This window comes from Emys orbicularis, chromosome 7 (genome assembly GCF_028017835.1).
Source record: "Emys orbicularis isolate rEmyOrb1 chromosome 7, rEmyOrb1.hap1, whole genome shotgun sequence".
Taxonomy (NCBI): domain Eukaryota; kingdom Metazoa; phylum Chordata; order Testudines; family Emydidae; genus Emys; species Emys orbicularis.
Window position 1 is genome coordinate 95,534,768 of NC_088689.1, and position 12,701 is coordinate 95,547,468.

Here is a 12,701-nt window from a genome sequence, read left to right on the forward strand (position 1 = left end):
ATATATATATATCTCCATGTACAGACATCTTGGGATGATATTTAGGAAAGCAGTACACCTCTACCCCGATATAATGCTGTCCTCGGGAGCCAAAAAATCTTACCGCATTATAGGTGAAACCGCGTTATATTGAACTTGCTTTGATCCACCAGAATGCGCAGCCCCGCCCCCCCGGAGCGCTGCTTTACCGTGTTATATTCGAATTCGTGTTATATCGGGTCGCGTTATATCGGAGTAGAGGTGTAGTTTGTACTGGTAAAACTTAATTTTATGTAAGCCTATGGGCCACCAAATATGGAGAGCAAGTAATTGCTCCCAGGCTTCTGCAAATTAAATATCAATAGGGGTTTGACAATGTTAAATGTACCAATTAAGCCTAGATGTTCACTTCTTATCAGAACTCCCTAAGTAATTATTATTCTTTGAATTTTGGCATTTCCTGCTCTGATGATTCAGTGAATTAAATGTCAGTGCGCGACTGTGGAATTTGCAGTAAAATATATTAAAGAATCAAGGTGAATAATTGCTGATACCAGGACCAGAGTTTTCAAATTGTATCCATGTTTAAACTATGAGTGCCCTTTGGATATTTATTCTGGTGTTTAGCCTCATCTGTCTTCTATTCTAAAACCTTCACTGCCTACCTTTCCTTTCCAGTTTAAACAAAGAAATTAGCACTTTGAAATTATAAAGTGGCCTATGAGCATTATTAAATTCTTATCATTATTTTAGTTTTATCCATAAACAATTTTGTTATATTATTTATATGTGATTAATAACTTGTGTAGAGTGTGTGTTTGAAGCATTTATTAGCACTTTGAATCAAAAGTCCATGTAATGCAAAGTACTGTAGGAGCTCCAACACCTACAAGCCAGATTCTAAAATTGTAGAGAAAAATTGGAAAGTTCAACAATGCTGAATAACAATTTTTCTTCCTCCTTTTTTTTTCTGCTGTTTCAGAAGAAAAATTAATTGCAGATGACTTGATTGTACAAGCACGAGAAGCTACTGAAGAAGATCTGTTGGTTGTCCACACAAGACGCTACCTGAATAAATTAAAGGTGCTGTACCCACTGGTTATCTTTGAAATACACTTTTTGGAATTTATTTCAAGCAGTAGATGTGCTGCCACTGGCATAATGTTGCTTCCTTCTTCCTGGTCAGTGCCTGTTATTAATGAACCAGCAAATTCCAGTTCAGCAGTTTACCAGAGCTATATTCTGGATTTTCCCTCTAACTTTTTAACTCTTTTTCAGAGTTATTGTTTCAGAGTCAGACCTCTATTTGTCATAGTGCACAACATTTAAAAGTTCGGTGATAATTGTTGAAATTGGTACTGGAAGTCAAGTCTCTACATCAGCAGAGTTGACAAGCTGTCAGTAATCTTGAGATTACGTTGGATACAGATTAGGGCTGCGCCTATATCTTGAGGTGAAGGGCGACTGAGCAATGGTGCCACTAAGACTGTTATTAACTGTATCCTACAATATTTTCCTTCCTTTCCTAGCAATAAGTGACAGCATAAATGAGATCTAAACATAATCTAGACTAGAATATTTCTGTTCTGTATTTGGGGAAAAAACAGATGATACCATATAGTGATAACACTCTTTCTATTCCACTTTTAACTCTGGAGGGTGTTAAACAGAAGCTATTAAAGCTAGACATTTTTAAATCAACAGGTAATTTGCATCCAAGAGTTTTAAAAGGGCTGGCCTAGGAGCTCACTGGACCATTAATGTTGACCTTCAATAAGTCTTGGAGCAATGGGGAAGTTTCAGAAGACTGGGAAAAAGCCTATGTTGTACCAATTTTTAAAAAGGGTAGTTTTAGGCCTATCAACCTGACATCAATCCCTGTCAAAATAATGCAGCGGCTGATACAGGACTTGATCAATAAAGGATGAAAGGAGGGCACCATGATTAGTGCAAATCAATATTAATTAGCTCCTGTCAAGCTAAATTGATGTCTTTTCTGATGAGATTACACATTTGATTGATAAAGGGAATAGTGTTGCTATAATATACTTAGACTTCTCTTAGGTGTTTGACTTGGTACTACACAACATTTTGATTAAAAATCTAGAACAATATAAAATTAACATGGCACACATTAAATGGCTTAAAAACTGGCTAACTGAGAAGTCTCAAAATATAATTGCAAACAGGGAATCATCATGAAGCAACTCTGTTTCCACTGGGGTCCCACAGAGATTGCATTTTTTATCATTGACCTAAAGAAAACATAAAAGTATCACTAATAAAGTTTGCAGATGATACAAAAATTGGGGGACTAGTAAATAATGAAGAGGACAAGTCACTGATTCAGAGTGAGCTGGGTCACTTGGTAAACAGGGCCCAAGCAAACAATATGCATTTTGATATGCATAAATGTAAATGTATGTATCTGGGAACAAAGAATGTATGCCATATTTACAGCATGGGGGATTCTATCCTGAGAAGCATGGACTCTGAAAAAGATTTGGGGGTCATAGTGGATAATCAGCTGAACATGAGCTCCCAGTGTGATGCTATGGACAGAAGAGCTAATGCAATCCTGGAGAGAGAAAAAAAATCAACTGAACCAGGTTATTTGAAATTTGTTAAATAATTAAGCAATATAAGCATGTTAAGATATATACAAGTATTTATACTAATACTACAAATACAGATCAGCAGAATGAGTGCTATACATTTTTATATCAGGAGGTAGCCGTGTTAGTCTGTATCCACAAAAACAACAAGGAGTCTGGTGGCACCTTAAAGACTAACAGATTTATTTGGGCATAAGCTTTCGTGGGTAAAAAAAAATCACTTCTTCAGATGCATGGAGAAGAATCTGAAGAAGTGAGGTTTTTTACCCATGAAAGCTTATGCCCAAATAAATCTGTTAGTCTTTAAGGTGCCACCGGACTCCTTGTTGTTTTTATACATTTTTATAGTTGTTTCCAGGTTCCCTTCAATATCTTTCCCAGGTGTAGTCAGTCTAAAATTGAAATATACAGAAGACAGCTATATGCTGTAATATATATATGCAGAATGACTACTAACAAAGCAAAACTTCATTAAGTTCTCCTATAACTTCTCTGATAAGCTTATTTGAAATGTAGATAAAAGTCTTATAAATGCCTCCGAGACAGAAGCATCCGCCAACATAAATCCTTCTATTTATCTTTTCTGTCTAACCTTGATTCTGAAGTTGTATTCTCTTCCCTCATCTCCTTTGAAAATCTGCTTTTGCTACCTCTCCAATGTTGCCCATGTATTCCACTGCCTTAGCTTCATGGCTAAAATCCTCCTCTGTGCCTTCCTCCCCTCTTGCCATGACCATAGCCTCTCCCTTTGGCTTCCCGTGAGCTCTTCAGATTCCAGCATGTCCAATATGTCGCTTCCTCCTTTCTCACTTGAGCTATCATTGTTTATTATACGACCCAAAGGACTAGGAGCGTGATATAATTTACCAGCGACAGGGTCCCTCCTTTCCAAAGGGTTTAGAGCAACACCACAATTGATAACAGACATAGGGGAGATAAGGGGAGGGAAGAACAATCATAGGAATGCTTGTTTTTTTCTATGTAGTTGTCCTGTAGGATCCCTCTGTGTTTTTAATATTTAATTGCTTGGTGGTTTTGGAATCAGAGTTGGATTTAATTTTTTTTTTTAAATATTAAGACATGACCAACCCACCCCTGTCCTTAAACAAGTGCACTGGCCCTTAGGATTCAGCTAAAAATTGCCCTTCTTTTTTAACTGCCTGATACTGCACCCATTGAAGTCTGTGGCAAAGCTTTCATTGACAACAGTGGTGCAGGATCAAGCCCTAAAACTCTCCCTGGATTTGTCCTAGCTTTACCTTGTAGACAATATACATGTCTGCTTACCTCACTGTTCAGTATGCTTGCTTAGCACCGGCCTGCTGTTTGTCCCATCGTATAGTCCTGCCACTGTTGGTACAAGATGTTTCTTATTCATAGCTCCTGGCATTCGGGACAGCTTTTCTTTGGCTCTGAACTTAGACTTTCCTTTTTTAAAAAAAAATTCCAGTTGAAAATGCCTTCTAAATCCCCTTATCCCTTTGCTAGAATTTTTTGTTTTAACTTTGTAACTATCTTTTCTCTGTAAAGCATTTTGGAATAAACTTTTATGAAAGATAATGGACAAAATAGAGTTGTATTTTAAGTATATCAGAAAAATTCATAAGCCTAAAAACAATTGGTAATCAGGCTACTACCAGCTTCATTATAGAATAATCTTGTGTAGAATGTAGATTACCCCTCAGCATGATAAACAAATGTACCGTTGTCACGGAAAGTGTGGGAAGAGGATTAAAGGCTCTGGTGAAAGACTCAAAATAAAGAAGGGAAGATGAGAGAGACTACGGTGCTACATAGACTATGGGAGCTGGTTTTGCTTTACAGCCGTGTCACCCTAAAATGTACATAATCAAAAGCAATACTTTCATGTTAGGTTTTCCAGTCACTTAAACAAAGTGAGTTTTGCCCTTGTAGTTTGATAGCATCCAAGCCCCCAAAGGAACTACATCTTTATTGCATACCTTTGAACACTCCATAATAATAAAAAAAGGAGACATTGCATAATGGCAAGTGAAATGTGCAGGAGTGAAGACTTTTGGTGGGCTGCTGTCAAAGGAGAGGGCTCAAATGTAGACTTTACCATAATGCTTCTATCACTTGGAATGGACTTAATGTAACTGGTTGGTTGTGTCTTATTCTCTTCTGCAACATACTTAACATGTTGAAGTCATCCTGCTAATTGTACTCATTTTTGTTTTTTCTTGTGCTCCAGGCAAAATGATTTTTTGGCAAATTTAAGTGAGCATAAGGAAATTAGTAACATTTGAAACACAATTAATTTCCTCCATAGCTCTAGGGTTCTAGTCTTTACAAGGGTAAATTCTGTTTTATTTTAGAATAAAGTGCTATAGTAGTTAGAGTAAATGTTGAATAGAGCATTAAAAACAGAATATACTATACCTAGTTGTTCTTCTACAAATAATAATTGCTTAATGGGTTTAGGTTTTATGTAATTTTAGGAAGGCATTTGTTTAGGAATTTCTTTGTGCCAGTCTGTTGAAAAAAGAGGCTTCAAGAGACGTATGTAGCACTGGAATACAAAAGAATAGAGAGACAAAAGTGTGCTCAAGGGTGAGAGAGACCTTAATTACAATCTTGCGTGCCATCTGTATTTGAAGGCTTACAATGCCAGTTGATATCGCTACGTATTAATACTGAATAGAGAGGGTTCACTGACTATTCTAATTGTAAAAAGATTATTTTTGTTGAAATATCTTTCTTTGAAAATGTACTAGAAAAGATGCCGTGGACAGAATGAGATAGATGAATACAGATGACATAGAATGTGAATTTAGAAACTCTCCAACTGTATTTGTAAGTAGAAAATAATGATCTTATACGCTGTAATTCAGAAGGAGCTGCTCTGAGTTTGCCGTCATTGCTTTTGGACAATGAAAGCAGGCTTGAAATCTCATTTTTTGAGCACTGTATTCATCTGCCTAGTGGCTCCCTTCCTCATGTGATGTTGGTCACTCATGTTGCTTCCTACTGATCTTTAAACTTCTTGACTCACCTGTTATAATCTCACTTGATGCTTCATGCCTTATTGATTCTGTTCTTACCAGAGCTTCTCTCATTATTGAGCCTTGGTTCCATAGGACCACCCAGCATACATGCATTACATAATTTCTTGAGGCAAGAAAGGAGGCACCACGTGCATAGCATGGTTCTAAGTGCCATACAGGTGTTCCTAATCCCTATGAGGAGGACAGCTTTACAGTCATCGACCTCAGTGGACTCTGAGGTCTCAGTGGTCAAAAGTAAGGCTATGTTTTAGTCACGGGTATTTTTAGTAAAAGTCATGGGTCACGGGCAGTAAAACAAAAACCTGTCCATGACTTTTACTATATACCCCTAACTAAAACTTGGGCCTGGGTGTTGCGGGTGCTGGGGGTGGTGGTGGCGGCTCAGGACCTTCACTGGTGCTGGGGGGGACGTGGGCGGCAGCGTGCAGCCTGGGATCTGTGCTGGGGAGGGGAGGCGGGCAGCGACCCAGGACCCCCGCTGGTGCCTGGGTAGGGCGGGTGGCGGCGCACGACCCAGGACCCTTGCTGGTGCTGGGAGAGGGGAGGGTTGGCAGGGCTGGTAGGCTTCCTACCCAGCTCCGACCAGCATGTCCCTGCACTCCTAGGTGGAGGGGCGGCCAGGAGGACTCCACACTCTGCTCCTGTCACAAACGTCGGCTCTGCAGTTCCCATTGGCTGGGAACTGCAGCCAATGGGAGCTGTGGGGGCGGCGCATGCGGGCATGGGCAGCACGCAGATCCCCCTGGCCCCTCCGCCTAGTTGCTGCAGGGACGTGCAGGTGGGAGCTGGGGAGCTCCCCACCCCAGGTAAGCGTCTCCCTGCACCCCAACTCCCTGCCCCAGCCTGAGTCCCCTACCACACACCCAAACTGATGCTGCTGGCCACTGCAAAAGTCACAGAGATCACAGAAAGTCACAGAATCCGTGACTTCCATGACCTCTGTGACAGACATGCAGCCTTAGTCATAAGCTACAGACTCTCACCTTATACATGATTGACAATTGACCTCCTTACCTCTCTGGCATGGTGGCAGTCCAGGGAGAAATTGCAATTACAAATAGACTTCCAAACTGTAGTGACCAGGGTCACTCCTGTTTTGGGTCTGAAAACCTACTTGGGAGACTACACACTCAGAGTACTTTGTCTAGGAACTATAGCTACATATAAATGTTCTGGGAGAAAGTGCAGTCCTAAATATACTAAGGACATTCAGAAGCCTAGTATCCCAGAGGGTAATCATAATGGAAATGGATAAGCAAGCCACCTTATTTACAAACAGAGGGTATCAGAACATTCCTTCTGTGCTGGGAAGCCCTACAGGTGTTGGGAGTGAGTGCTCCTTGTCCTCTAACTAGCAAGAAAGGAAAAAATAGTTACAGACTGGCTAAACTGTTTGTTAGTGGAGTCAGATGAATTGTCCCTGAGCCAGGAGGTTGTGGACCGTATCTTTCTCAAGATACTAGATATCGGTACACAATGCCCCTGAACAAAAGGTAGTGGTGTTCCACACAAAGCTGTGGAAAGAGGTTACATTGTTACGGAGACACGTTCTCTATCTATTTGTGAGGGAAGGTTGCATATGAATTCCTATTAATACTTCTGATAGCAATGGCCCTGACCAGGCTCAGGATAAACAAAGATTCACTTATCTTCATAGCCTACTCTCTAAAACAAATACGGTTTTCAAACTTGTCTTGGACAAAGAAGGCTAGTTCCATTAGGCTAATAGTCTTGTCACATCTGAATGCACAGGATAATGGCATCTTTCTACATACCATCTCTTCCTGTCTGTATGGCTCCTGCAACTATAGAAATCAAGAGGCATGACTTGTGAGCTGTCCCGTGTTCTCTTGGTTGCTTGGTAGGAGTTTGCTAGAAGGACTTACAGTTTGAAAGTGTAAAAGTTTTAAGGTCTGGTGTGAAAAGGCCCACACAAAGTCTGCTTGACTGCCTTTTAACTCAGACAAGTGAAGGACAGATCTACAAACAGCAGATCTAAGCCCATGCTCTGATGAGCAATGAGAGCTGCTCATATTACCCGGAATGCAGAGTGGAGTGTCAGTCATGAGAATGCTGTAGCAAAACTGAAGGTGAGGTAGAGAGCCCCTGGAAAATTCCCTACTTCTGTGGGGAGACAGGTGGACATTCACTGTGTTAGTAGCAGCCGAAGAGGCTGACATAAGATCTTTTGATGGGGAGAAGACAGGCTGAAGGGCAGTTGGAGGGGAGATAAGATAGGACTGAGGGGACAGATCAGGAAGAACTCTTGTAAATTGAATTTTTAAGTGGAATAATTATGCTTTTTAGTATCTGTATATCTTTAACTGAAAAGTTATCCAGAGATGTATGGGTTTTCCTTCACAGCCTTTAGTAAAAGCATAGTTCTAGTTGCAGAATGTGACCCTGGAGATTTTCAGGTGCTTCCTGGAAGGCTTGAGGTCCCTAAGGCAATAAATTAATTATGAAGAATTTAGCTTTAATATTTGTATCCATCTTGCTCCAACATTTGTGTTATATAAAGAAATACTTTATCCATTTACTTCAAATCAGCACTCTGAAATTTCAAAAAGAAATAAGCACCAATAACCCTAAGAAATATTTGGCACCCTATAAATCTTACACTTCTGGGATGCACAAAATAGAAACAATTTACTGTTTTACAATAACACGTGTGAGTGAACACTGTGATAGAAATTACCTGTGCAAACTGGATCACTCTTTTGCTTGTGTGTCAGTGGAATGCAAGGTGGTGTTCTTCTGGGAATGTTATAACACATAGACTGTTCCACACCTTAGGCTGTAAGAGCAATTGATCAATTTATATAATTACAAATTAAGTTAAGTTTATAAAAAAAAACTTATTAACTTTTTGTATGTGGAAACCCAAATTGGTCATTCTTGGCACACACAAAAAATGTCCCAGACGCTCTGATTTTTAGTTTGATGTATGTCTTTTATGAAACACATGTTATTTACAATAGGAAATGGAGAGCAATCAATTATACAATTCAGTATAAAAAATTCCATTGTCTATATTTGTTGTACAAACACACATTGTTTTATTGCTATGAAATTATGACAATCTTTCAGAAACTTTACTGTGGGTAATTTGCATATATATATATATATATATATATATATATATATAAATAAATACAAGGTAAAACAATAAACATCTTCAGATATCCTTAGACTTCTTTTAGCCAGTTCCATGGACAGCAGTAGTTATTTCTCTGTGGCTCCAAATTCCTACAGATTTTTGTATGAAAATCCCTCAGGTCATGCAGCTGTCATTATGACGCTCTCACTGTCTCTGTTTTTAATAAGCATTGTTGATGTATCATTTTTTTTTCTCACCTTGACTTTTTTTTACATTGGTTTTTGATGTTAACTGACAAACTTTTTGTAATGGTCATTGGTTATTTACTTTTCTTAACTTTTATAAAAAGTTCTTGAAATCAGTTAATTGATTTTGACTGTCACTTAGATTCTTGGGCAAATAGCTATCAAATTAAGATCGCTAGGAATTCCTGCAGAAAATATTATTTGTAGGGTAATGTAGTGTGACTATATACATGGAAATTCAATTAAAGAAGGCGGCTTAATTATAGATAAGTAAAACATGTATGCTGAAAGGTGGTGGAAGTATTCTCTCACATTTGGTATTGGCTGGGGTTGTCATTAGTTCAGTCTAGTGTGCTTTACTACTCAGGCTTTTGCTTTGTAACTTTGGTCATCTGGCATTAGTCACGTGGATACTTGATTTACCGATCAGTACATAAGCTGCCTTTGTCAGGTAACTTTGGCATCTGGCTCCATAAGAATCACTGAGAAAAACTGTCCTCTATCTTAAGAATATTAATAAAATCCCATTTTTAAAAAGTAAGAGAACGTTAAGGGTGAATGGTTAATCACTCAAGACAAGAAATGTTAAGATTAACGTTATATGCACAGTTTTAACTGTCTCTTGTACATGTACAGTATGGTGGTCTTACTTATACGAGCAGATACCATTTCACGAATGCAATAAATATCATATACATTTTTTCTCTATAACTTCAGATAAATATGCAACATTTTATAGTGCTGGGCATTACTTTGCATATGCCAGAATTCAAGCTATCTACATGCAAGATGCGATAAGGGCTTCTGGACAACCCTGTCTCATTTATTGCACACCTTAGACAAATGTAGAAAATATTGCATAAGATGACATTGTATTATGTGAGAAATGGTCTGCAATCATGCAAATTAGAGTATACTGTAAAGTAGAAGTACAAGAGGGTAGAGTTAAGCTGCTAAGTTTAACTTTACCACATCTTGACTTCTGAACGCTTACATATGCAGTCTTAATCTTCTCTTAACATGCTTTTTAATGGCATTTCCTAGGTTTCGTAAATAGAAAAAAAAGAAATTCCATTACCTGAAACTGCTTTATTAGACACCACCCTAACACTCTGTCTTGCGCAAAGTTCATTCTGAATTGTTAATAACAGAGAGGAAGAACTCATAATCATTTCATATTTCCCCCTTTTTTTCAAAATGCCAAATGTATGAATTTTTTTGTCAAAATGTAGAATTTTGAGAAATTTTGACAAGCCTCAATGCTTATCCTGGAGACCCGCTTATTGAGCTTTCTATGATTCATTGTTTACTGCACAGCAAATGTGGCAGGGGTCTTATGGCTTCATGCAGGGCCTAATCCAGTCAGGTGTTGAGAAAATATTGGGAGGTTATTTGCAATCTCAGTTCCTATAGCAGGAACTGGAAATAGAGCACAGCACCTCGTGCCGTTATACTCTTAAGTCTTAACCTAAAAACAAGGTTTTTCAAATATTTTCAGAGTGGAACTACAGACCAGTTAATTTAACTTCTGTGCCAGGGAAGATAATGGAGCAAGTAATTAAGGAAATAATCTGCAAACACTTGGAAGGTGGTAAGGTGATAGGGAATAGCCAGCATGGATTTGTAAAGAACAAATCATGTCAAACCAATCTGATAGCTTTCTTTGATAGGATAATGAGTCTTGTGGATAAGGGAGAAGCTGTGGATGTGGTATACCTAGACTTTAGTAAGGCATTTGATACGGTCTCGCATGATATTCTTATCGATAAACTAGGCAAATACAATTTAGATGGGGCTACTATAAGGTGGGTGCATAACTGGCTGGATAACCGTACTCAGAGAGTTGTTGTTAATGGTTCCCAATCCTGCTGGAAAGGCATAACAAGTGGGGTTCCGCAGGGGTCTGTTTTGGGACTGGCTCTGTTCAATGTCTTCATTAACGACTTAGATATTGGCATAGAAAGTACACTTATTAAGTTTGCAGATGATACCAAACTGGGAGGGATTGCAACTGCTTTGGAGGACAGGGTCATAATTCAAAATGATCTGGACAAATTGGAGAAATGGTCTGAGGTAAACAGGATGAAGTTTAACAAAGACAAATGCAAAGTGCTCCACTTAGGAAGGAAAAATCAGTTTCACACATACAGAATGGGAAGAGACTGTCTAGGAAGGAGTATGGCAGAAAGGGATCTAGGGTTTATAGTGGACCACAAGCTAAATATGAGTCAACAGTGTGATGCTGTTGCAAAAAAAGCAAACGTGATTCTGGGATGTATTAACAGGTGTGTTGTGAGCAAGACACGAGAAGTCATTCTTCCACTCTACTCTGCGCTGGTTAGGCCTCAACTGGAGTATTGTGTCCAGTTCTGGGCACCGCATTTCAAGAAAGATGTGGAGAAATTGGAGAGGGTCCAGAGAAGAGCAACAAGAATGATTAAAGGTCTTGAGAACATGACCTATGAAGGAAGGCTGAAAGAATTGGGTTTGTTTAGTTTGGAAAAGAGAAGACTGAGAGGGGACATAATAGCAGTTTTCAGGTATCTAAAAGGGTGTCATAAGGAGGAGGGAGAAAACTTGTTCACCTTAGCCTCTAAGGATAGAACAAGAAGCAATGGGCTTAAACTGCAGCAAGGAAGGTTTAGGTTGGACATTAGGAAAAAGTTACTAACTGTCAGGGTGGTTAAACACTGGAATAAATTGCCTAGGGAGGTTGTGGAACCTCCATCTCTGGAGATATTTAAGAGTAGGTTAGATAAATGTCTATCAGGGATGGTTTAGACAGTATTTGGTCCTGCCATGAGGGCAGGGGACTGGCCTCGATGATCTCTCGAGGTCCCTTCCAGTCCTAGAATCTATGAATCTATGAATAAGAGAGTATCCCCTCTCATTTGCGATTATATAACAGTCCTGTAGCAATGACAATGATTACCTACATAGAAAAATAATATTTGAAAAATATTTATGTATTTTTATCTGTCTTTAACACGATTTAAGCAGCTGGAAATAAGGAGAGCCTATGTCTTGTGACCAGTGACCTCTGTGTAGGCCACCAGCAAGGGCAGTGCAGCAAACCAGTTGGACCACAGTTGGGAAATCTTTACCCGTTTTAATGAGAAATGGGTCCTATGGAAGAGTCTGTAGTGTACTCATGCCTAGCATAACTTTCCTTTGCTTAGAATATAGGTAAAAGGTGTTTTAAAGATTAAAAAAAGCTGTGCTCAAAGTATTAAAAAGCTTGCATGAATTGCCCTCATAACACACTTAAATCAAAAGCAATTTTCACTGGAAAACTCAAAAGGCATTTCACGTCAATGAAAGCAATTTCACTGCCAGTTTTCAACATTGTACTGTTTCAATGCTAGAACTGTCCAAAAATCACAAGAATTGTATATAAATTTTCTCTTTATTAAGCTTATATTTGAGATGCATAGAATAACCACTTTAAAAGGTTGAAAAATTCATATGTAAATCCCAGGAAATTTTCAATATTTACCACCCAAAAAATCGAAGACTAATAGTTGAAAGATTCCAAAAAAATGGTATGTTATGATGGAATGAAAATAGTAATGTAATGTAAATACTTAGGCAACCTTAACTAAAACTATTGCTACCATCCTACCTATGCAGATCTCTCCTGCAGCCTAACCTGCAAAATGAGAGGTGCAACTGTGAAATGGCAAGATCTGGTGGTAGGTCTGCAGCCCTTATGGAGCAAGTGGTTCTGCAGAAGTTT

At 38.8% G+C, this 12,701-nt stretch overlaps 1 protein-coding gene across 1 annotated transcript in view; it reads left to right on the plus strand.

Annotated features, from left to right (window-relative positions):
* The window catches only part of HDAC11 (histone deacetylase 11), a 59,485-nt gene that overhangs the window by 3,935 nt on the left and 42,849 nt on the right, over positions 1-12,701 (plus strand). Inside the window, exon 3 of the mRNA XM_065408498.1 lies at positions 962-1,062. Coding sequence (XP_065264570.1) covers positions 962-1,062 — 101 coding nt within the window. The remainder of the gene's footprint in view (positions 1-961; positions 1,063-12,701) is intronic.